The sequence below is a fragment of the Aedes albopictus genome, chromosome 3 (genome assembly GCF_035046485.1).
Source record: "Aedes albopictus strain Foshan chromosome 3, AalbF5, whole genome shotgun sequence".
NCBI classification, from domain to species: Eukaryota; Metazoa; Arthropoda; class Insecta; order Diptera; family Culicidae; genus Aedes; species Aedes albopictus.
Genome location: NC_085138.1, coordinates 401,204,440 through 401,230,635, shown reverse-complemented (window position 1 = coordinate 401,230,635; position 26,196 = coordinate 401,204,440). Strand labels below are relative to the sequence as shown.

Here is a 26,196-nt window from a genome sequence, read left to right as displayed (position 1 = left end):
TCGCGAATCTCGCGGATTTCGCGATTTTCGCGGATTTGGCGTGGATTTGCCCCTGGAATTCGGCCCTCGCGCGGATTTGGCGCGGAATTGGTTTTGCTGTTTGGTCATGCGAATTTTGTACATGATTTTACTCTGATTTGCATCATAATTTTGTGTGAGATTGCCTTCTTTTAATCTACCAATCTGCGCATGACGAATCCCTTTGACGAACTTTGTTCTGTGAATCTTGTATATGAAAATACTGAGAGTTAAGCCATTTTAGTGCTTGAAATAACTTTCATTCCCGTTGATATAAATCCTAGACCCTTTGGATCTTGGGCAATATGTTTTAATAATAATTCAATACAAAATTGATCTAGAAAGCTCTGAAATAAACCAGGTTAGTTACATTACATCTATGTAGTTTATTGCCTCTCACCGTTATTAATGATCATCCGACATAACATATTATCTATTGGATTTAGAGGAATGAACTGAACTTCGAGTTCTACTCCGAATACTTCTTAGAAATTCTAAAACAAAATCGAAGTAATCATCAAGGGTCTTCTTCAGGGTGTATCGCCAGAATTCCTGTAAGGATCTTTTCTGATATTGTTCTTAAAATCTTTTTGAATGAACTTTTTTCTTTTTTTTTTTTGGGTCAATGCTTTCATCTATAAAATTCTCGAGTGATTTGTTCCGTAATACCTGATTTTTTTTCTGTAAAAAATCCTGTAGAAATATCGAAAGAAAATTCTCGGAAGAGTTTCTAACAAAACTATAATAATTTTTAGTTCCAAAGTCGTGCATGCTGGCTGTAGTGTACAACAAGCGCGCACGGTATTGGAACTGAGGGGAGAAGTTCGCTACGCGCATGGATATGGTACAATTGATCGTTTGAATATAAGTTTTTCAGAACATAAAAATAAAATGATCCTAGGAATTTTATTACAAATATTTCTTAGGAATCCAAGGCTGGAGTAATCCATCCATCTGAAGCCACTAGAAGAGCACCCGTAACAATAGATTTACCGTTGGAATTTTCAGAGTGGTACACCATATTAGTTATAATTCCATTTCTAGTAGAAATCCTTTAATCATTTTAGAAAAACTGTCGGTGCCTCGGAAATTTATAAAAAAGCATAATCCCTATGAGAATCAATGGTGAAAACTTTGTACAGGCATCTCCCCATGTGCTTCTCTTGGAATTTCTTCAGTATTTTCTCAAGACGCTGTCAATAAACTACGTAGACTCATTTTTGACCATTTCAGAACCACCCTCATAGACTTTATCCATATAAAATTTACGAAATTAGTATGAAGCTTAGACTTTGACCAGGCCATCCCCGCCCCTAACAATCTACATATTTCGTAGACGAGCCCTAAGGTATTCTCCCTGGATAAAACTTTTCTAAAGTTTAAGTTTCTTTATATAATGTCCAACTGGGATTCTCCAGACATTACATAATATTTTTTCCAAATTTCTAAGAATTACCCTCACAATGTCATAATCAAATTCATGCTCATTATTTTAAGAGTTCCTCGAAAAAGTTTGTATCAGGTACTGTATATAAAAACTTCAGGAATTCTTTCCTTTTCATTCAGATTTTTTGAAGGATTTTTAAGGGATAGCTTCATGATTATTTTTTTAAATTTTTCCAATATTTTCTTTGCTAGAAATTTCTTCACAAATCTTTTGGTATATTCTCCTGAATTACGGGCTCTGCCAGATATCTCCCAGAACGTTTGTAGATTGCTGCAGCGATTTTACTAAAATTTCTTGAAGGAATATTGTTGAAAAAAAAAATGAAATAGAGTTGTGACAAAACATCTTCAAATTGCAGAAAGCTTAGAACATTTAAGATGAACTGCGTTAATTTACGAATCAACAGTTCAGCTCCCACCCGGCACTCAATTAGTCCATTCCAGTTGAAGGTGCCTGGTCTATATAAACTATTGTAGATTGTTCAAATTTTATGTTAAATATATATATGTAATGTAGAAAAATAAAACTTTACTTCCAAACTCTCGCGGATTTGGCGCGAATTTAATTTCACAATCGCGCGGATTTGGCGCGGATTCAAATTTTGCTCGCGCGGATTTGGCGCGGATTTTTTTCCACGCTTCTCGTAACAACCCGGTATTTGGTATAGGAAAAGTGCGTGACAGAGGGGGGAGGGGGGTCTAGAAATCCCGAAAAACGATGGACGTAATATTTGAATCTTCCCTAGAAATGGCTCAAAACCTTCAAATCACAAAAACTTTAGTTTCCCTCGATGAAACATTTTCAAATTTTCAGAGAAGATACTAGAATAGTATATCTTTCGAATGCCGGGTGCCATTTGGGTGGACATTTTTATTTGTTAATAACCATTTTTGGCACACCGTGTGTAGATGGCTATATACCAAACAACTTTGTCGAGGACCGCAGAGTGATCAAATGGCTGTGAAAAAAGATATACCCTAGGCAAAGTGAGGCGGAGTATTGAGATTTCTTTATTTATACTATTCCTTTACATGTATTGCAGACTACATCCCAAATTGCACTATCACACTTTTTTTGGCACGCCTAAAAAGTGTGATAAAAGTGCACATCTGCCTCGGATCGTCTCGACGTCTTCGGTGTACTCATTCCTCCATTTACAAGGAATAAGTGCACCGAAGACCTCAACTCGATCCGACGTGACCCTGCACTGCAATCACACTTTGAAGGTGTGTGCACACTATTGTGTCAGTCCAATTTGAGGTGCAGTCAGCAATATTGACAAAACAACAATAACAACAAAAACAAAACAAAAAATGCTTCACTTTACCTAGGGTATAACTTTACTACCAGGTATCGGATCACTTTGTGGTTTGTGACAAAGTTGTTTGACATATACATACAGTGCGAGAAATAAGTATAAAGACACAGCTGATTTCCATACAAAATAATCATTTTTGAGGATCAAAATCTCTGTTTCTAGCGTATCGATTGTAATGGAATTTTGGGTGCAACCTTAAAATAACAAGAATATCAGTTAGTGTTATAAATGATCATCCATGCAAATGTTTTGATTGAAATTTCAGATTCAAATAAATATAAAGACACTTTTTCCATACAAAAAGTGTCTTTTAACTTATTTGGTTCTGAAAAGCCAATATAAACATTTGCATGAATAATGATTTATAAGACTACCAAAAATTCTTGTTATTTTAAGATTGCAGAAAAAATTCCATTACAATCAAACCATTAGAAACAGAGAGTTTGATCCTCAAACATGATTATTTTGTATGGAAATTGGCTTTGTCTTTATACTTATTTTCCGCACTGTAGTCATCTAAAAGATTACCAAATGGTTTAATTATTAAAGCTTACAAACTTAACCCTCTAATACCCAATCCCGCCTTTAGACAGGGTATAGTTTGAGCATTTTTGTAATTTTTATTTCGCGGAAAATCTTTTTTTTATATATTTTTGGCTGATATTTAGGACTGTTCTATATATCTCAAAATAGTTTTTGGTGTATTTTAAAGCGTATTTACATTTTTTAAAAATCATTGAAAAATTGATGTTTTAGTCACCTTTTAGAAGTGATTGTTTATTTTGTATTGAATCGCTACAATTAACATACATATTTTAAATTTTTCCCAAATCATTTTATCCTTGTTTAATAGTTCAAGGGAATCGAATACACTCTATTTTTTTTTCCTTAAAATTACACGGAAAATAAAATTTTCTGTGAAAAAAATTTAAAACAATAATATTTCAACAATAATCATAAAATCTCAAAATGTTTTCAGCTCAAAAAATTCGTTCCTCAAATTGGCTTCCAGGAAAAATATAAAAGTGTGGGGATGTTCAAAAATAAAAATTAGCAAAATCAAAAACTGAAATTCACGAAATCGAGAATTGAAAAGAATCATCTTCCAAAACATGTTTAAATCGATTTTAGATGACGAAAAATGATATTTAGATCAAAATCAAAAATTTGGGTATTAGAGAGTTAAGATTTCTGCATACAGTTGGTCACGTTTTCCCATACAAATTTCAAGCTTGTTGAGCGCCCCCTTAGACTTCACCGATTTTGCTCAAATTTTGAACGTAGCTTCTGGGAGTCCAAAACAACTGTTTCAGGAGGTTTCGATTTTATTGTTTTTTTTTTTTTTTTATAAAAGTGTGGGCCACCCAATTGCAGATGCTAATGCGACAGCATTTTTCGATACAAGCTGAATCATATTTACCAAGTTCACTACACTTCTGCTCATATTTTGCTAATCAATCTGTATATCTTATCCTAAACAGGTTATGTATTTCCTGGGGAAAATCTGAAGAATTTTATCTTCTCTTCATACGAGGTTCTGGTGACAATCAAAAATTTTATTATTTTATTGAAGATAATGTTTAGGATATGTTTATGTTTTAAGTTTTCTTTACTGCCTCCACTCGCATAACAGTCCCATATGAATAGGAAACCCAGCAAAGATGGGACTGATTGCCGGGGCCCGTGGCGCAGTGGCTACACGTTCGCTTCATAAGCGGATGGTCATGGGTTCGATCCCAGCCCCGGCACTTCGTCAGTTGCTCTTTCCTCCGAGAGCGGCTGGCACTTGACCCTCTTCTGAGCTAACATAGTTCAAACGGACCCGGATAATTGGGTATCGGCGAATGGCAACCCATAATGGACGACCCTCAATCGAACTGGAAAAGGGACAACAGCCACACATCATTTCATCATCGTGCTCATCATTCTACCAAGGACAAGGTAGAAATGTGAAAGCAGTACAAAGGCAAACCAGTTCGATATAGTAGAATAAGAATATAATAGAATACATTTAGGCGCTGTACAACGTGTAGGTGCAGCCGCCAATTGGAATCGCTCACGCAGTGTCCTAGTGGACAAAAGAGCTGTCAATTAGGTTAAGTGGTTAAGAATACAAAAAAGATGGGACTTTTATGCGGGTAGGGGCAGTTTAGTTCTGAATTTAACCAGATGATATTTTTTTTAAATCGTGTAAATTTCATGATTTTTTGTTGTTGGTGGATTCAGAACAAAATGTCTGAAAGAAAAGCCTAAAAACAATACAGACATAATTTTAGCATAAGTGCTCCTCCGTGGGCTTGGATTATATCTTCCAGGAAGCTTTGATTTTAGGCATGTGGCCGATGTGCTTTGTAGTAATGGTTGGAATAGCTGAATGTATAAGCAATGGCAAACAGTACTGTAAAATGAAGTGATCAAAAGAAAAAGAGAATCAATTTCATGCACGCTACACATCAAATCAAGGCTTTTTGATGACGTGAAGAACAACACTAGTTTACAAAATTAAACGAAAGTCGTGAACTTCTGTCAACGACCAAAATTTTTGAAGCACAATTTAGTGCTGATTTCGAAACCGTGCTTCAAAAAAATTTAAGTATGTGGAACATTTTTTGAGTTTTAGCTCAATATCGAGTTTTGCAACTTTTTAGAGCAAGGAATTTACTAAAATTCAAATATCTTGTGTTTTGTTCAACCAATTTTAAATCTTTTTCCATAAATTAAAAGCTGAATATAATACCATTCGATCATCTGAATGCAGGTTTTGCGTCAGATTGATGAAATCCAAAATATTGACGAGTTTTAGGGACAATCTCCTTAAATTTTAGCAAAATTTCCAAAAATATATGAAGAAATGTATTTTTTCCAATGTGAAAAAAAAACATTTAAAAATTCTTTCTCAACGTTTATTTGACGTATGATATGTAGGCGAGTTACAGTTAAAAATTCAGCTCAATCGGAGCATTGACTACGGAGAATGAGATGTGTGAAGTGAGCGACTTTGCTTAAAAATAGAACAAAAATCGATTTCAAATCATCAACCATGTCGGGGGAAGTCGAATTTTTTTTTTGCTCTACTGTATTTTTTTTTCCTTCGTGTATTCGAACTCAGGGCATGATTCTACACCAAAAATGATCATCAGCTTACCGAGTTCAAAAATGCTGTAAACTAGTGCAATTAACAAGAAAATAGGAGACGACCGGCAGTATTCTGGAACCGGTTCCGGGTGTCCCGATGCAAGCGACCAACAATAAAAATCAACCAAACCCATGCATGCGGCACTTCAAATCCCAACTTTCTCGATAATCTGATGAACAATTAGCCAGGAAATATATCTATATTTAAGGGAACTGGTAGTTTTCCGGAACCGGTAACGGGTGTCCCGCCGGATGTGGTAAAATCTACAAGGAAATAAAACTATGCGGCACATTAAATAGCGGATTTTTTGATAGTCTAGCCACATCTAAGACTAGTAATAGTGTTCCGGAACCGGTTGCGGGTGTTCCACTGGAAGTGGCCAAATATAAAAGTCAACCAGTGAACCACACCCATGCATGCGACATAATAAATAGTTACATTAAAAACTTCCAGTAATGATCCCAAACTGGTTCCAGGTGTCCCGCCGGAGTGTCAACCCATACATTCGACACATCAATTCGTGGAATTATTGAATAGTTTTAGAACGGTTAGCAAAATAATATTGTCTCAGACCAAATTTAAGACTATCGGTAGTGTTCTAAAATCGATTATAGGTGTCCCACCATAAGTGATCAGAAATAAAAGTAAACTAAACCGATGAATGCGGCATATCATATTGTAGTTAGAAAGAGAACAAAACCAAAGCGATCAAATCACACTATTTCAGATTCCTGAAGTTTAAATATACAGTAGGTTGGATCCATGTTGTATGGGAAGATTGTAACTTGATCGAATGAAGTTTTTTCAATCACATTTTGCGTCTAACATTACTGCGCAAAATTTGGGAACGACTGGTTGTGTCCTCGAGCTTCGCATTACGATCAAAATTTCAATGGGACTTATGAGAAATTTCTTTTTTTTTTCCTCATAAGGAGGTCAAGTTTTTCATGTATCGTGTTACCAAGGGTAAAAAAATAAACCCTAAAGTGTGCAAATTTTTTTTGTCGGAGACCGCACAGTGATATGTTTATGTGAATTAAGTTATATCCTAGAATATAATTATGGTCTTCATATTAATCGGCCTCCAGTATAATTGAAGGTAGTCTAGCAGTCAACTGGTCAAGGTCTGATATTATTCACCTCTGTCTCTACAAACCTTTTTGGATCTTCGAAGACCTGAATTTACCTCCCTTGATAAACACAATATCAGATGAACTGTACTTGTATATTTCTTAAATTCTAGGGTGACCTTAGAAGTGTTCATGCCCGAGCAGTAGGGAACAACAACAACTTAATTAAATGCGTTTATTTTGACAAAATAACTAAACAGTAAAATCAGATATTTTTATGTCATTGTCATTACATTATATGTTATAAACTTGTCTGTCATAAGCGGCAAAATAAAAAAATTTCATACAAAAAAGTGTTGATGAAAAACCCGATAACTTGTTTTGTTAGTTGTTAAATAATAACTTAATAACAGTGAATTCGGAAAATATTTCAATAACAAATTTTGAAATGTATGTGTTATTGATTATAATCCGAAATCAAAATTTGTTATAATATCAACCTCACAACTAAGTAAGCAATTATACAATGTATATATTAAATCAAGCATTGATAATATATCTAAAACATTGTTAGTTAATATTTAAACTTATGCTCTTTGTCTCACAAACTTGCCAAAACACGAGTTTCATAACTATAACGTAGGAGTTGATTGAAATAATCGGAAAATAGTTCATTCAGTATTAAATTCATTTCGAAAATCCCTTCAGGATTTTGCTCCAAAAATGTTTACCGGAATTTCTCCAGAACTTCCTCTGATGATTCTAACGAGAATTCCAGAAATTTCTGCCAGATTGTTAGTTAAACTCCTCCGAGAATTTTTCCACGAAATCTTTCATTAAATTTCGTCCTAAAATTGTTTTTTTCTGAAAATTTCTTCAAGGATTTCTTCCGAAAGATTATTTAGAAAATTATTTCAATTGCTCAGAGATTTTCTAGAACTTCTACGAGGATTGCGCCAGGAGTTCTTCTGTAGCTTTTTGCAGGTATGTATCTGAGAAAATCCAAGTGTTTTCCAGAAGATTACTTAAAAAAATTCTTCAGAGGATTCAATCAGAAATTTTCTTCGTGACTTTATACAAAAATAGAACAAAAAAGACTGGTCATAGTTGTTGAAAAGTTTATAAAGCACCAAGTCGAGAAGCCAACTCTGTCCCATTTAGGATGTAGTGCTAGAAAGAGTAAGAAGAGGAACTGACGTTAAACATGCACGCATTTGCTCTTAATCACGTAAACCAACGTTAATCTCGGATGATGTAGTTTTGATTTCAATGAAACAAATTAATGAAATGTTATTGAATGGATGTACATCAATAGCTTGATTATAACAAAAATATGCTATGGGAAAGTTAGGCATTGATAATTTAATAATAGCAAAACAAGACATAAAAACAGGTTTTGTTTCACAGGGTTATGTTTCCCAAAAAAACTAGGATTTACCAGTTAATAGTTTGGTATTCTCCTTTGCTCAGGATGACCTATAAAACATGTATTTCATTTGTTCCAGACCTAAACCTTACAAATAGGTGTGAAAAATTATAGAACTGACGTGAACAAAATTTGGATTATCTGCTTGTATGAAGATAATGTAGCTTTTCATCTCTTTCGGCTAACATAAACTCCTTCCCGTGACTACTGTGAATAGGCAGAAATATACTCGGTCTCTAGTAGCAACAGAGGTCATGCTAACCTTCCTCTCCTTTTCTCGAAGGCCGTAGGTACGTCTATGGTGCCATTATTGACTTCATAAAGTTAAGATTCCTCGGAATTGCATATTTAGAATGGTAATCCACCCTCGTCAGAACCCATCTGTTGGTTCGTTGCAGTGCTGGGAAATTTCACAAAGCTCTTTCTGCGGAGTCAAAGCTGTACAAACCTATGCAAACACTATAATTTGTCAGCCATTTTTTCACCTATACCACTAGAAATTGGAGTTTATACTTATCATAAAATTAACAAATTTATGTAATTCGTACTTAAAGAATGTTATCTTGATCTGAACCATTTGTAATCTTGATTTTAACTTACAAACGAAGCGAGCTTTCAGTGTTTGCCAGCAGACTGCGCTATTGGTTGCTTTTTTACTCTTAGCACAGAGAACAGACATCCAAGACCGGTTCCAAAGCAATGTAAGAAATTGAACAGTCATTTTAAGTGGCAACACGGCGATGGCGCTGCTATCGCAAAGTTCCCACGCTGCTGTCAGTGGTGAATATAAAACTTATCTAGATATGCATATGTACGTGCCGTGTTTTACCGTACATACTAAATTATTGCCACCGGCCAAAATTTTCATCGCTCCAGAAAGCCACAATTTGGTTCAACTCATGATTACCTAACCCAATTGATTTTTAGAATAAATAAATAGCATGAAACGAGCTCACCAATTGCGTGTATCAGTGTGCGGTGACAGTTTGATTAGTCTACCGTTTACGTGAAGTATCTATTGTCTTTTTTCGCTCACTGCCTGTATTCGGTCGATAAAAATCCTCCAGGCTCAGGGGCGTTAGCGTAATGTCGCATGTATTGGTGAGCTCGTTCCATTCTGTTATTCACCGTCAAGTCGCCATTCACCGTGAGTCTAAGAAGATTTGAGGCGAATAAAGGCTGTCATTTTACACCAATCTTATAAACATTGCACAATGGTCCGAATCCACGTTTTAGCAGGAAAAAAATCCGTATCTCTGTTTTCGTTAATTTTAAGCGTTTGGTGTCTTCAGAGAAGTTGTTTGCATTTGTTTGCTGCATCTTTTCCAAAAAATTTTGATTAGGGTGGTCCTCGTCCTAACTCAAATCTGGAAAATAATTTTTTAATTTTAAGTCATACGCGATCGAGTTCTTCAGAAAAGTTGTAGGCAATGCTATTTTGAGCAACTTTGCTGAATGCGCCGTTTATCTAACTCTTAATTTGAACATAGTAGGTCAATTTTAAGTTTTGACTTAGGGTGAGCCCCCCAAAAACGGTTTTTTCGCAATAACTTTTTTATTTGATTTTTTTCGAAGATGTGAGCTTAGGAGCATTTGAAGAGCAAGTAATGACGCACATTTGTTCTGAACATTGCATGTTGCTAGGTCTTGTCATTCAAATGTTATGGGCAATTTTGACTTAAAATTAACGATGTCTTCAAATGCTTATATCTCATGGAGCTGGTAAAATAAAAAAAGTTCTTTAAGCGGCATTTGGAAGGTCACATATAAAGCCAAATGTGGAGCAAATATTACAAGAACGTTATTTTTTAAATTGGAATAAATCGACTCCAAAAATCCCCTTAAAAAATCGAAAAACTACTTATAACTCATACAATTTTAAAGATAGAGTCAAACTGTCTTCGGAAAAAAATGTGGGTTTTCACCATACCTAAAAGTTTCCCATACACGACTTTTTTGTAAAACGTGGAACAAAAGCTTGAAATTGATAATTTGTTTTTAAAGAATATAATCGTTCTGATTTCCTAGAAAAATATAGCATGTACCCCTAAGAATCAAATTATCAATTTCAAGCTTTTGTTTCACGTTTTGCAAAAAAAAATCGTGTATGGAAAACTTGTAGGCATGGTAAAAACCTACATTTTTTCCGAAGACAGTTTGACTCTATGTTTGAAATTGTATGAGTTATAAGTAGTTTTTTCAATTTTTAAGGGGATTTTTGGAGTCGATTTATTCCAATTTAAAAAATAACGTTCTTGTAATATTTGCTCCAAATTTGGCTTTATATATGACCTTCCAAATGCCGCTTAAAGAACTTTTTTTATTTCACCATCTCCTAGAGATATAAGCATTTGAAGACATCGTTGATTTTAAGTCAAAATTGCCCATAACATTTGAATGACAAGACCTAGCAACGTGCAATGTTCAGAATAAATATGCGTCATTACTTGTTCTTTCAATGCTCCGAGGCTCACATCTTCGAAAAAAATCAAATAAAAAAGTTGTTGCGAAAAAACCGTTTTTGAGTGGCTCACCCTAAGTCAAAACTTAAAATTGACCTACTATGTTCAAATTAAGAGTTAGATAAACGGCGCATTCAGCAAAGTTGCTCGAAATAGCATTGCCTACAACTTTTCTAAAGAACTCGATCGCGTATGACTTGAAATTTAAAAGATCTATTCCAGATTTGAGTTAAGACGCGGACCACCCTAATCAAAAATTTTTGGAAAAGATGCAGCAAACAAATTCAAACAACCTCTCTGAAGACACCAAATGCCTAAAATTAACGAAAACAGAGATACGGATTTTTTTCCTGCTAAAACGTGGATTCGGACCATTGTGCATTGTTGGTACCGCTGTTAATTGCCTTCTTTATAGGTCAAAATTTATGTAATAACCACAAAAGTAGAAAACTTTTCACAAAAATTGGTGATGTAGTACATTCAGTAGCACATCAATTCGTAATTAAATTTCTGATCAGATATTTTGGATGACTTGCAATGACTTTCTAGTGAATTTTGCTGTAAATTCCTCCGTAAATTCGTAACGTGTTGCTTGAACGGTAATATTAGATTTTAGTCAATCTCTTGATGGATCTACCCACCTAACAAATCATCGAAATCATCAGTCGTTGAGATTCTCCAATGTTTTAGTATCTACCAAGGTATCCTTCTATGCATTAACAAATACAAAAATCACATAAACATCATCGGATATATGCAGATGTTTAAGACAGAAACGTTGCATAGTAGGAGTTACCTTGTGCTGTCAAAACAAATACGCATACGGGTATCATGTACTCAACAAACGTCTGAACCTTCCCGCAAAACACCTTCAGCTACAATATATTCTTCCTATTCATACCAGATCGCACACTGAAACCACACCGCCTTTGATCTTCATGCTTCACATCTTGCCAACATGTAAAGCAAATTCCGCACCTCATGAGATCCGTCGACGGTGGCGATGACGGTTAGATGCTAGAATGTTTCCACTAGAATGGTCACAAGGACCCACCTCGAAGGCCTAACCTTACCGTACCGTACTGGCATATGCCTATCAACTGCAGCAGTAGCAAGCGCGCGCACCAGTTGCACTTGCAATCGGACGGACGGACGAACCTCAACCGCTCTCGGTTCTTACTAGTAAATTCCATTTTTAAAAACCACACGTATGTGCGCAAGCTGCGTTTGTCGCGTGTGTTAGGATTAGGATGTGCACAATCTTGGCGTATATCTTCCCAAGCCGGGAATATGCCGAGCGAACCTTCATAGCCTCAGCGCAGCAGAACATGTTACATCGATCCTTGAAAATCTCAACTCAGAAGTGCTCACTGTCTTCCCCTGTTCTTCTATACCGCAGTGGAACCCGGGTCGTAGGAAATGACAAACAAGGAACACACACGATCACTACGTTTCATTGAGTAATGATACAAAGTCAATTTTTGACCTGTCAACGTTGTAGCTCTGACTTCTACTTTATCGATGTTACAACGCGTTGGTGGTTGGTACAATGATAGGTGAAGATTTCCTCTTGTTTTTCTATTAGTTTCAATCCGAATGGATGTCGAAGTACCTACACTATTTGGGCATATTTAAGAAAGGTTATTCTTTAACATCCATTTAATAAACTTGATTCGAGCTGTCAAAATTATATATAAAGGGACTGGGAATGGAACCTATGTTCGCATATGTAGTGGAAGCGTTGCCACGGAACCTCGTTAAAGTCGGACACCCCTGATTGCCATTTGTTATTCTTTCCTCCCGGGAACTGAACAAGATAAAATTAGTGTAAACATACACAATTCGCACTTAGTGGGAACCAGCCGTTGGCAATCATCGACTAAGTACGACGACGGTACGCGGGGTGGTGACCTTTTAGGCTAGGTAGTAGCCATGTGGCACCCTGCCTTGTACAATAACAACCATACTCTCTCAAGCACACACCGTGCCCCTCGTATCCGTACAAACCATGAGATATGCCTATATGCAAGTCGCGCGCCTCTGCAACATCGCCGTCGCCAAGCTATAGCTAACCTTGATCATGCCGCGACCAAGTTAGCCTTCTGACACAGTTTTCTAAAAAGATCATAGAGAGAAGGCGATCTACCACCAGCAGTCAGTGTCAGTCGCAGCTGCATTCGATATGACGACGATGATGTGGTGAGAACGTTCTTGGTCTGCATCGTTCTAGCATTAGACAAACTGGGTGATCAAAGCCTCAAGATCTGCACCCAATTCTTGTTATAGTAATTGCACAGTGAAGGTGGCGATCTCCGTGGGTATTCGGTGATGTGTCGGAGGGGTATGACCGTGATTGATTTAGCTTGATTATCAACCTCCAGTGAAGTTTATGGGAGTTTGCTAGATGGCATTTGCCTCTGCTCAGCATGTATTAAAATAACAACCCAGAGTAGTGGGTGGCCTTGTTAGGATCATTTCAGCCTTTCGCGGGCTCCTATTGCACGCAGAGGGGGTTAGAACTTGAAACATACGGACGGCAGCCATAACCAGACCTGAATACTCTCGAAATGGGTCCATTCAATGCCGCGCACTTGAGAGAGACCGGATCCAAACAGAGAAAGAGATGGTCCATGGCTTGCAAATATGCACATTAAATAATTATCCGCCGAAACAATATGTGCTGCTGGCCCATATGCGCGTGCGCTCTGGCGCTTTCGAGGATATGGAGTCCGCGAGATGAAGATCATGGACAGGGGAAGTTGTTCGGTGATACACGGTCACCGTTGCACAGTGGTTTAATTTGTTGCGATAGGTGGTAATGCCGTAATCATGAACTATAAATGCATTTTTCAAATATGTCATACTCTCCTCTGCTCAATCTCTAACGCATAGATAAGCTCACATTCAACATACAGTCAAGTTTTTTTACGCAGGGGATACGTACCGCGTTAAAAAAACTCAGTTCAAAATTCGAAAAACCGCGTAAAAAAAGTCTCACCATTTCTCGACAAATCATGCAAAACTAAGACGATGAAAAAAAAATTGTATGGAGTTTTCATTTACGCGTAAATGAAAACCGCGTAAAAAAAAAGACCTGACTGTAATCATAATCATAATAAAATAATTAAAAAAAAAAAGGTTCCAAAAATGTTTGCCTCTCTCGGTACCACTATGCCAACGTGTGTGTGCTGCTGTTTCCTCCTTCATTAGGCGCGTTGGAATTCGGAAGGCTACCTCATGTGCATTTGGCAGAAAATTCGGTGGATTGTGGATCTCGCTTCTTTTGGTCACGGTCACGCACTAATCTGTAACCTTCGATTGGCGGTTCCCCCTTCTTGTCCGAAAACCATCGCACCGCACCGCTCACAACCAGCTCTCTGAAGCTGTGCGCTGTGTGTTCAAGCTTTTGTGGAGAGTTAATCACCTCTTTTTCTCGCTTCTCTGTTCTCCTTTCAGATTAAACAAGCGCAGTATGCACGTTATGGAAGAGGGCAGCGATGCGCTCGTCTGCTCCGATGCCGCCACCAAGATAGTCAGTCTCAAGTCGTCAGCCGTCAGTAGCGTGGGGGTGAAAACGGCTCCCGAGGAAGCTGTTAAGGATCACAGAGTATCCAAGGAAGATCAAACGGCGGTGGTTACACCTGTCGAGCTAGTGCGGAAGGATAGCGAAGAAGCCGTGGTGGTAGCATCCGGTGATGCTGCAAAGGTTGTAAGTGAGCACAAGAAGAACGATGAAAACAAGGAAAACATGACGGTGAAAGATAACGCAAAGGAAGAATCCCGTCAGGTGGAGGTAGATCAGAAAGCTAAAGTGAAAAAGGAAGAAAAGGTCGAGAAAACCGACCAGGAAGAAGAAGATGGATTGACAGAGGATATCATGGACAGTATCGATGATATTGTCGCGGATGCAAAGAAGCAGAATGGTTCCAAAGGTGATTTCAACGATGAGCTCACATTCCAGATGGATGTTGATGGAAGCGAAAAGGACGATGAGGACAATTACGAACATGAAGAAGATGAAGATGAGGACGACGAGGAAGAAGGTGCCGTCGATTTATCATCCTCATATGATAGCAATAAGAGCGATCGCCAAACAGATGAATCAGATGCAGTAGAAACGATCGACAGTTCTCCTGAGAAAGACTCCAGCATAGTTGGAAAGCCCTCAAGGAAGCCAGCATCCCTTCAGCTGGACCAAAGTCCTTCAGATAGCAGGAAGAGCAGTACCGAGAAGATGGTTGTTGTTAAGAAGGAGGTCGAAGATGATTCTGAAGACAATCAGGAATCTACGAAGGAATCAACTGCAGTTAGTGCAAATAAGTCTAGTCCTAGTCGAAAAGAGAAGCAATCAGAGAAACCGCGAGAACCGGAAGCTGTTTCTCGCAAACGTCGTCGTTCCGTAGACCCAGATGATATGGATGATGCCGAAGAACCATTAGTTCCTTCTAAAAAGCTTAAGCGGGAGTTGGAATCTAACTACCCAACACATGATCGACTGCTGAAAGAGTACATCGAAACCACTTCCAACCATTCGGTGGACGACATCCAGAAGCACACCGATGCCCTCATGGTCGAAATTCAGACCCTAAACGAAATGATTCGTGCCAAAGAAATCGAATGGAACAATATGATTCATTTGAAGAAGGTGAAAGAAGAGATCCTGCTGCGTCTCACGCGGAAGAAACATGTCATGGATGTCATGCAGACCAAGCTGGGAGAAGTGTCCGAGTACTCCCACTTCGATTCGTCGAACCTCACCAACGTTCGATCTGCCTCTGTGGGACCCCGGCCACCTACGCCTCCGCCGGAAGTTGATATCCGTCCCGCTTCCGTCACCCCTATGCACAGCAGCACATTAAACAATAGCAAAACCGCTAACGTTTCCATCAATTCGATCTCCGCCAGCCGGCAACTTCCCGGCAGCAAAGACAACAGCCTGTTTGCTCAGTTCAACCACAGCAACAGCTCTGTGACCATGGTGCCATTGTCAACGTCATCCTCGTTGATCACATCCACAAACACAATCCTGCAATCTCGGGCTAACATGAAGTCCTCCGAAGTGGCCAAGGAGAAACCAAATGCCGCCCAAATCCAGCGGCAGATCCTTCCCAAGCCGGTGCTGTCCAACCACCAGCAGATCCTGAACAACCTGGCCATGTCCGCTGGGCTCACGGCCGCTGGCACCACCAGTTCCGGTGCCACATCGATCTCAACCTCTTCCACCACGGCCACCGTTGCCAGTGCCGCTAACCTTCTTGCCGGACTATCCAACAACATCCTTGCGGGTTTGTCCGCTCAAACCGCTGCTCTTCTTAACGGACATCACCATCCTTCCAATCATCTCACCCAAGCGCAAGCCAATCAGCTGCAGGTCGGACGACAGGGCGTCATCAAAGACGTCAAAAGTATTATCGCTGACTATCGGCAGAAGCATCCGGAGCAGGTACCCCGACGAGGCCGTCGCCTGAAGAATATCCCCAGCTCCGGTTACGAAGGCATCACCATCACCAACAAGAGCGGATCGTCGCGAATGCCCGAACTTGGATTCCTACTGGGAGAGGTAAGTGTCATGAAAGTTCTTTCGAAATCGCTTTGAATGCTTTACATATTTGGTGCTTTGGCCCATTTTGGCAAATATCAAACTTCTTTGCCTCGTTCATCACGGACGATCATCATCATCTACCTACTGGTAAATTGGTACGACTTTACAATAGACAGAAATCGAGAAACTGACCCTATCATCCCATGAGCATGCCATTTGGACGTTGCGCTTCAATGCAAAATTGTTCCCAAAAGGGCCCTAACCAAACCGTTATACTCACTCGTTCCATTCCCCCATTCCCTCAAATTCGAACGACCACTCACCAATCTTTCCCTTCCGTCGAACCCACACACGCAAATTCGTTTCAGAACTCCCGTCCCTCTAGCAACGATTCGTCCCAGAGCAATTCCAACAACCAGCTGCCCATGGCTGGTCCTCTTTCAACCCCACCCGCAGCCGGTTTTTCCATCAACGATGTCCTGGCGCAGTTTGCCAAAATGAGCCAAACCGATCGCAACTTGCTGTCGAATCTGACGGCCGCAGCAGCCGCAGCCGCCGCCGCCGCCGCCGCTAGCAGCACAGCTACCGCAACCTCATCCACTACTACCCATTCTTCATCTTCTTCCTACCAACAGCAGCAACAACAGTCCCAGCAAAACTCCGCTGCCTCCAATCTGAGCAAAAATTCATACCCGGAAGTTACGCTTCACCCGGTGATGAATTCCAGCTCCGCCGCCGGTTCCAATGCTGAAATGAACCACAGCACCGGAAGCAATTCCGGTTCTGGCCCCAACCAGTCCCAACAATCCAACAACAACAGCACCAGCAATGCCAACTCGACCAACTCGCTGCTGCACGGCATTCTGACCAAGTCGTCTTCCCGGCCGAACGCGGCCGGTTTCACGTCGTTCTCGCCCACGTTGGCCCGGCTGCTGACCGCGCCGGAGCGGATGAACTCGCAGGCCGCCACCGTGACGTCCGGGGCACTGGCAAACCTGCAGGCCAACACCGGCCTCAATCTGTCCAAATCGAACAGCGAAATCACGATCACCCCGGTGGTGGCCTCGAACCTCCAGCAGTCCCTGTTGGCCCACCAGCAACAGCTGCAGGAACAGCAGAAGCAGCTGCAGCGGTTGCGGGAGCAGCATTTCATGAGCATGGTGAGTTGGGGACCGGATGTTTGTGGATCTTGGTGTTGATGTTAATTTTGTGCTTGTCTCTTCTGTTGGATGTTTTTGTTGCCTCTTAATGTTGAAAATAAACTGAGCTAATTTATTGCTACTTTTGTGTTAGTCCATTTTTATGTTTTATTCTATGTTTGATATCACTTTGATCGGGATGCAACTCTAAATTTAGACGAAACATGGTTGTGCATTTACGATATTAACGCTTGTAGAACACTACTAAACTTGTGATCAGAAAGCACAGCGTGATGCGATTCACGTTATTTCGTGCCTAAACATGATTGCGTCCGAAAAGCTAGGTATTTTCATTCGTGCTAAAAGAATGATTTTCCGGCAAGTTTGAGTTAAGTTATTTTGACCAAAGGCTTCTTTTAGGATTTTAATCAGAATACTGAGAATCACGGTCAATCGCACCTACCAGGATCTCGTCACCTATGTGCCTAGGTGTTCTAGATATGCCAAAGTACCTTCCAGGCCCAAAGTCTTGCCTTACCAAATCTAACATTAAATGTTAAATGGTTTAGATGTTGATGTTTACATTAATTTCTTTAATCACTCTACTTCCTTGCACTCTGAGTTGAAAATGGTATGTTTAGTCATAGTAAACCTTTCAATACTAAACATGATTATTTTCAACTTCCTTCCTTCCCAACTAACATTTTCAGCGCTATAAGCTTCAGTCATTTGCTTTCTGTTGTGTAACCATCGAGTAAAAGCAGTCAACGCTGAATAAAAGGAAAGCTAGCCGAATATAAATCATAAGCTGATACACGACTGCAAAACAAGCACTATACAGCTACCAAACTCGGTTTTCAGAAATCCATTGCTTGTCACTGGGGCTGCCTTTACTCCACTCTATTCCAACTCCGGGAGATTTCCCGGAAGATGTCATCGAATAGGAGTCCCCACTAACAAAACAGCTGCTACTATACAGTACAATTCGTTATACTGACAAATCCCCAAACCAGCAGCGCTTTAAAGGCCGTTATGCGATTTCATTACGGCTGTTTGTTTACCAACACGGCTTGTCGGATATAAACATTATTGTCAAAACAAACTTTAAGCGGGATATATAGCTGCTACACAAGTTCTTTACAGCTATCCATGTATGTGCTGTGAAATTATTTGGGTTGCTTTTATTGCACTTTAATTCAATGCCGGAAGATTTGCCGGAAGATGTGCAAATCGAGTAAGAGTCCCAGCCAATACAACAGCGCTTTTATACAGTACGTTTTGTAATGTTGCCAAAACACAAAACAGCAGCGCTTCGTAGCCGTTTAAAGAACACTCTTTCAGCTAGAAGCTGTGAAGAAGAATCTGTTAGCGCAACCACACAGCTTGTTCAATGTAAACATTATATTGCGTTTGACGTTTCACAAGCTTTTACAGCAAGATGAAGTTGAGTAAGGTTTCTTGTGGCACAATTATGAAGCCTTGTCTGGAGTAAAACAAAACGGGCTATTTTCTATGTTATTTATATATAGCAGTGTGGCAGCGAGGACATCATCGGGACCAGTGGATACGGAGATCGGGAGTTCGATTCCAAGTAGCGGCAAGTACTTTAATTATTCAATTTTAAAAGTGATAATTCCAGTTCCACATGTATTGCGTCACGGTATCCATAACCTAATTATATTTAATCGTTTAATTTGGGGATACCGTAAAACTATTATTTAACAATTGCGAAAACGCTGAAAAAGCGCCTTCCCAAGATGTTATTCAGTTAGTGGTTACATAGGAGCCGAGAAAAGAGCTATAACTAGGTGGCATAGAAGCTGATCGCACAGCATGTACAAGCTGATTAAGTTCGCCAGATTCATTGGTATAGGGCTTGCATAGAAGCTTCCGTCCATATGTACAACACAGTAACTCAGCATCAAGCCGTATTAAGGACGCTTTGTTGACGTTTACATTCACAATAAATGTTAGTTGGGTTCTCCTTTGTGCCGCTGTTTGTATTTGATACCTCTTATCTGTAGTGTTGAGGTATTGCAAGGTCTTGTCGATGTTTACAACGCTTGAATCACTCAAAAAAATGCTAGACTTGTTTCCAAAAGATATTTTTTCGAATTGCTGAGCCTGACTACATAGGTTTTACCGTCATCACATCAGTATTTCAAAAACAACACTTTCCTCAGTGAAATTTTCTTGTAGGTCACCTTGTGAAACCCGGTGTTTTGTACTTTCAGTAAATAAAAACGAAATGGCAAACTCAGTTCGATAAAATACTTATGTTGTCCAGATATATGGTCCAGATCTCTATGGTATCTGCTAGAAAAGCAGTGTTAGACATAACACTTTACTTTAACTCTAGCAGAACTCACGAATTGATCAAATTGGTATAGATTGGTATGTGTCGTCAGTTGAAGAACTTTTATTTTACCACGGCTACATCTATTCTGAACGTGTGTATCCCCGATCAACCAAATGGAATTTCTAAATCCCTTGAATATCAGGGTGTCTACTACCTGTAAAAACCTGGAAAGCCGGGAATTTGATTTAACAGGGGAACTCCTGGAAAAGTCAGGGAATAACTTGAATACAGGCTTGTACCAATTTGCTGGTACGACTTGACGTACTGGGAAAAACTTGAAAATTTGAAGACTCAGAATGTTGATTTATTAGCAAATTGAGAGATGAAATTGTGAAAAAATCGCGTTCTGGTGGGATTCGAACCCACGACTCCGTATTTGCTAGACCGGCGCTTTAACCAACTAAGTCACAGAACAGGTAACGGTTCTGCGTAATAGAAAGCTAAACTGACTCCGGGCCCACACCTAAACACTCCTATTTTCACCATCCCATCTCTCTTTCGGCTTAAATATGGTTCGGTGCCAAGACTGCAGAGTGCGAGAGTAAGTCTCGGTGCTATAAAACAATTCGTTCTCGCTTGTATAGTTAAAAGGCACAAACACGAGCGTGTTGAGAGGTTGGCACCTAATTATGAAAACATGAGTATTCATGGTGTGAACTCGGAGTCAGTTTGGCTTTCTATTCCACAGAACCGTTACCTGTTCTGTGGCTTAGTGGGTTAAAGCGCCGGTCTGACGAATAAGGAGTCGTGGGTTCGAATCTCACCAGAACGTGATTTTTTCACAATATCGTTCCTCAATTTGCCAACTAATCAATTTTGTGTATTCTAATTTTCTAAGTTTTTCTTTTTGGAGCTTCTTTACAAATAGCTCTTGGAAAGCTTCCATGGATTTCTTACATGATTCCTTCTGCATTTGTACACTGTTTTACTCTTACATTTGTTTTACTCTTGGTTTTCCGGATTTCTACAACCAATTTTCGAAGATTCGAACTGTTATTTCCGGGATTTTTCCTTAAGAACCTTCCAGGATTACCTGAATTTTGACCGATTTCTTCCGGAATTTTTCACGGGAATCGTACAGAATTTCTTCCAGAGGTTTTTCCAGTATTGCTCCCAGAGTTCCTCCTGCGTCTTGCTCACAGACATTTTTGTGGGATTTCTGTCGGGATTTATCCCTAGATCTCCACAAGAATATCTGTCACGATACATCACAGATATTATCGCAGAATTTTTTCTAGATTTTCCGTGATTTCTTCCCCGGTGTTCCTCTTGGGACTTCTTTATGAGATCTCCCAATGATTTTTCCCAAAGTTGCTACACAATTAAGCCTGGGATTTTTACAAGAGCTCCTCCAAGGATTTCTATGGAGTGTTTCTCGAATTTATTGCAGGAGTTCTTCCCAGGATTACATCCGAAGTTTCTCCTGTAATTTCTTCAAGAAATTTCCGTAAGCTTTCTTCTAGAATTCACCTGGGATGTTTCCTAAAGGTTCTCGGGGGATTTCTTTTGAAGTTTTACCTGAGGGCTGAGGTTTCTCTTTGGAATTGGATTCGGAAGGATATCCGGGAGGAACCCAGTGAGAAACATATTGGAATAGTCTCGGTAAGAAATCCCGGAACATACTGCAGCAGAGATCCCGTGAAAAATTCCTGCAGAAATCCTTGGATGAACTGTGGCAGAAATCCTTGGAACAACTCTCAGAAATCCCGAAAGAACACCGAAAAAATCTCGAACGAAACGATTTATGGGAACGTATTTGCTCCGGATGGAAACTTGAGAGAACTGAGAACTCCGGCAAACCTTCAGAAAAAAAAAACAAATTGATAAATTCTTGAAAGAGCAAGCAAAAAGAATTCCATGAAAAACTGTAAAAGAATTTGAAAGAAGAACTGTGGCAGAAAACTAAGAAGGATTCTTGAATAGAATTCAAGAAAGAATCATGCATACAATTTTGAAATCTTAATGTGGAATTACTGATTGGATTCCTGAATATTTTTTCTTGATTTTTTAGAGCGTTCGACAAAAATTTTAGGTGAAAATGCCAAAGCAATTTCTTGCAATTTACACAAAAAAAAACTGGGAAATCCTTGAAATATATTATTTAACCGATTTTTGTTTTATATTCGAAGGAGTTTTACAAAAAATTTCTTGTAAGAATTCAACGGTCAAGTGGAATTTCTTAGGAAACAATTGAGGATATTTCTTCAAAGCTTTTGAAAAGTACATAAATTTTATAAAATTTAGGTTAATTTTTTGAATTTTCCTTTGGAAAACCTGAAAAACTCAGGAAATTTTAGTTTGTTTTAAGAGTAGACACCCTAATTTAGTTGTGGCTAAATTCCATTGGCACTCCATGATTGAAATCATACCATAGATCATACCGTTGATGATACAACGTCCTTCATCATGAACACTTTTGAACAAGTTTGCCCTCTGCGGTCTGTAAAGATCACAAGGGGAACTACTTTATGGGAATTTGATTTGACGAATCGCAGGAAACAACGTAGAAAAAGCTGGAACAGATGTTGTTCGGCAGGATCGGAGGCTTTCAAGTCGGTTCGAAAGGCCTACCAAAAAGGTTTTCTGATCAATGCTGCTGGAAAAAATCTTCGTACTACTAAATCCTTACATTATCCAAGGATTTCCGAGTGAACGAATTTCGTTTTCCAATTGGCAATTCCATTTAAAGATGTTGGATTCATCTTTGATTCCAAGTTTTCGACACTCACTCCGTTGTTTCCACTTTTGGTTGATTGGGAAAAACCTGTCCATGGTTCAAGTGATCATACAATAGCTTGTAATGGCAGCGGGACATTTGGCATAAAGTCATTTGGCATAAGGTCGTCTGGCATAAGGTCACTTGGCATAAAGACATTTGGCATAACGGTCATTTGGCATAACCGAAATGCACTTTTCTTTATTATGCCAAGTGTTCATTATGCCAAATGACCGTTATGCCAAGTGACCTTATGCCAAGCGGCCTTATACCAAATGACACAGACAACTTGTTATTGGGGTTTTAAGCGGTACCAAGATAACTGCATATACTGAATCTATGCAAAACTGTGCCGAAATACCATGGCCTCGGACTTAGGCCCCGAAGTATAGTAAGGCAGTAGGTATATTGTTTTCTTTATGTTCGTCTCGGTTACCATGAGTGTATTGGTTGTTATTGTTCTAATGATGTTGTGTTTTGCTACTAAACTAAACAGCTTCCCGACGTTATGCTAACTTTTTTCTCACCTGCCTCTCCCATCTCCTTCCAGGACGACGAAGCCGATGACAGCGTGGACCGCTTGGTCATCGATGAGGGTGACGATCATCACCATCACGGAACGGCGAACAATTCGCGCAACGATGGCCATCGCAATGAATCGGGTGTAGTTATTACCACCCGCGGTGGTAACGGACCAGAGTTCCATGAAAACGAAGTGCCAGAGTGTCAGGGCTGCAAGAAACGGGAGGCCCAATTCGTGTGCGCCGGCTGTGGCAACCAGTGGTATTGCAGTCGGGAATGTCAGGTAAGTCAGAAGACTTCCATACGGAATTTGTCCGATGCTAAAACGCTTCTTTTTTCGATTTGCAGGTGAACGCCTGGGATGACCATTCGGAAGTGTGCACTGGTTAAAGAAGCACCGCCGCCAAGCATCAGCGTACAGAGTTCCTGATGACCAGGTATTATTACCTTATTTTTTATCTAAAATGACCATTGAAATCAACTACCAAGAGACATTCAACCAGCAAGCAAGCTATAGCTATCTAAAAGAATAAAGTGCAGCATCGTCAGTCATACTGCACCGTCAGTTATCAGTATGAATGAAACGACAAGTTCTTAGAGTTGTACCGAAAAATTTCTTCTCTACCCTTTTATAGTATAACTCCCTTTCAATCAACCCTTTCAAACACAAATACCTTAACAAATGATTCAAAACCAATAGGAAAGTTAGCAAACGTTTTATTTCTCTATTTTGATAGGTTCCTCCGCACCTGGGGCCAAACCCCTGGCATAGATATAAAAGCAAATAATTTATCGACAAAAAAACAGGACATCAAAATTCACAGTTAGAGGATAAGTTGCATTTTAGAGTCAAATAGGCAGACTAAGCTCTTTTGTATCACTTCCATATCCCCCATTTAGTTTGTTTCCTAGTTTTATGGAATCATTTACTTTCGCTAGAATCCTTGGTTGAACAAGTGAAACATAGATACACCTATCTTTAGTGTTGTTTAGGAAAATGCTATTTAACAACCACACAATCATTTGGATTCACCCCGACAGACAACGGATAGTAACCAGCAGTGTAAGATTCTAACAGCTAAAGAATTAAAAAAAAAAGATATAAAAGTGAAGACGCCACCTGCCAGAGTGCGCTGCATTCCCCCAAAATGGCAATACAGTTCACTAATGGTAAATTTAACACGTAACATTTAATCAAATATATTTACTATCACTATATTCAAATACCAGAAAATACACTCTGACTAAAGCGAATTGCTAATAAAAGATAACAGAAAATGAAAACGTTCTAGACTTACGCTGTGAGGGGAAACCCCACCATGCAGAGCAAAAAAAGTAAGATTACACCGGAAGCATTGTAACTTATCGAGCGGATTTAGTACGTATAATTGTCACACTAGGTTTTTTTTTGGAGAAAGTGTAAGATGCTTTATTAAAGCAACAAGAAAATAAAAAAAGCGAATGTGAGTTGAATACACATGTCAAGTGAGAGCAATTTGATAAGATAGCTAGGAGTAGTAGCAGTAGTTGGATCAAGGATCAGTATGTATGTTTGATCGAAGATGCAGCAGCACTTAGTAGGTGTTAACGGAATAAAACACTGCAACAGAGAAAATGATTAGTAATGTGTGCCGGTGTGCTGTGTTGTTAGTTGCTAAAACAGCCGAAAGCCTGTGAATCAAACGTACGAAGTCTACCGTATTTTATTCGTTACACATTAGGCCGGAACAAATCTCATTTTCTTCTTTTGTCACTTTGCTCAATGACTTGTGAAGGGGGGGGGGGGGGGGGGGTGTGATAAATAATAAATGTATTTGATGAAGAATTACCCAAACAACTGGACAAAATCATCAAACTCATCGGATTTGCTAAGAATTTTTTTCCGGGACTCTATTTTCACTTTCAAATTTTTAAATTTCTTGAATAATTTATTTGAGTCCCCCCTCAAAATGCCGAATTCCAATCAAAATTTTCCGAGGAGGCGGTGACAAAAGAGAAAATCAAAACTTGTGTCAGCCTTATTCGCTTCTTTGTACACTTGTTTTCCACCGAGAATTGTACGCAGCTTTTTCGCTTAAGAACTCTAAGAGCTTTCCGGTCTACCTCCTTTAACGTCCACGTCTCGCAACCGGAAGAATCTGCGTCTTATGCAGAGTGTTCTGGACTGGACTTATTTAATTTAGTGGATTATATAACTGTCCATCCAGACATAGGATATCCCGGCTCTTGACCGCCGCTTTCGATCGCTGACTTTCCTTTATCATTCTCCTGAGAAGGAGAGATTGCAGATAGCTCTTCTTAACGAAAGTGATCTAATGACATCGAATCGAAACAACTTAAGCCTCTACTTCCCATATTTGCTCTAGAGCATTATCGATTTTCGACGAACTCGAGACAAACGGAATCAGATGAATATGATACAATAGTTTTTAGAATACCTAGGGTAGGACGGGGCAAGATGAGCACGGGACGAAATTCACAATGTCTGTAATGTCATTATAGGCAAACCCAATTACCAATTAGTGGAACTATTGATAAACAATCAAAAAAACTATTGATTTAGGTACAAGTATTTTTTTTCTTTTCGGTAATTTCAAAAAGCACTTTTTCGGAAACGCTTTCTTGACTTAGAAATACAGTGTGTCTACTACCTGAAAAATAAAGGGAATCCTCTGGGAATTTCATTTAACAGGGAAAAACTTGGAATTCTCAGGGGTAGCAAAAAAGGTGGTGAACTTTACTTCTTGTAGATATACAGAGAAGTACAGTCCAAAGTGTTAGTTTACTACATTATTGGCATGAATAAAAAAGTTTTCACTTCTTTCGATCATGAGCTTTTACTACATGTTTGTGGTATGAACTGCAAAAACAAATATTTACCCGTATTGCTGAAGGTTCTTACTGAAAGCTTGTGATTCCGTGAAAATGTTGAAAATTCTTCTGGATGATTATTCGAAAGGCAAAATAGAAAGCTTCTGGATAACCGCGCTATAAACAAGAAGAGAGCTCCTGGAGATAACATAGGATGCTGTTTCCGACAA

General features: G+C 39.2%; 1 protein-coding gene across 6 annotated transcripts in view; it reads left to right on the top strand.

Moving 5' to 3' along the window:
* LOC115253958 (midasin-like) overlaps nucleotides 1–24,780 on the top strand; it is a 141,501-nt gene extending 116,721 nt beyond the window's left edge. For 3 of the 6 annotated variants that reach the window (XM_029854249.2, XM_062856092.1, XM_062856093.1), the window contains exons 4-7: nucleotides 14,334–16,437; nucleotides 16,788–17,579; nucleotides 23,184–23,438; nucleotides 23,504–24,780. In XM_029854249.2, coding sequence (XP_029710109.2) covers nucleotides 14,334–16,437; nucleotides 16,788–17,579; nucleotides 23,184–23,438; nucleotides 23,504–23,545 — 3,193 coding nt within the window. In that variant the 3' untranslated portion in view covers nucleotides 23,546–24,780. The remainder of the gene's footprint in view (nucleotides 1–14,333; nucleotides 16,438–16,787; nucleotides 17,580–23,183; nucleotides 23,439–23,503) is intronic. The other 3 variants (XM_062856094.1, XM_062856095.1, XM_062856096.1) reach the window with 3 other exon arrangements.
* The last annotated feature ends 1,416 nt before the right edge of the window (nucleotides 24,781–26,196 follow it).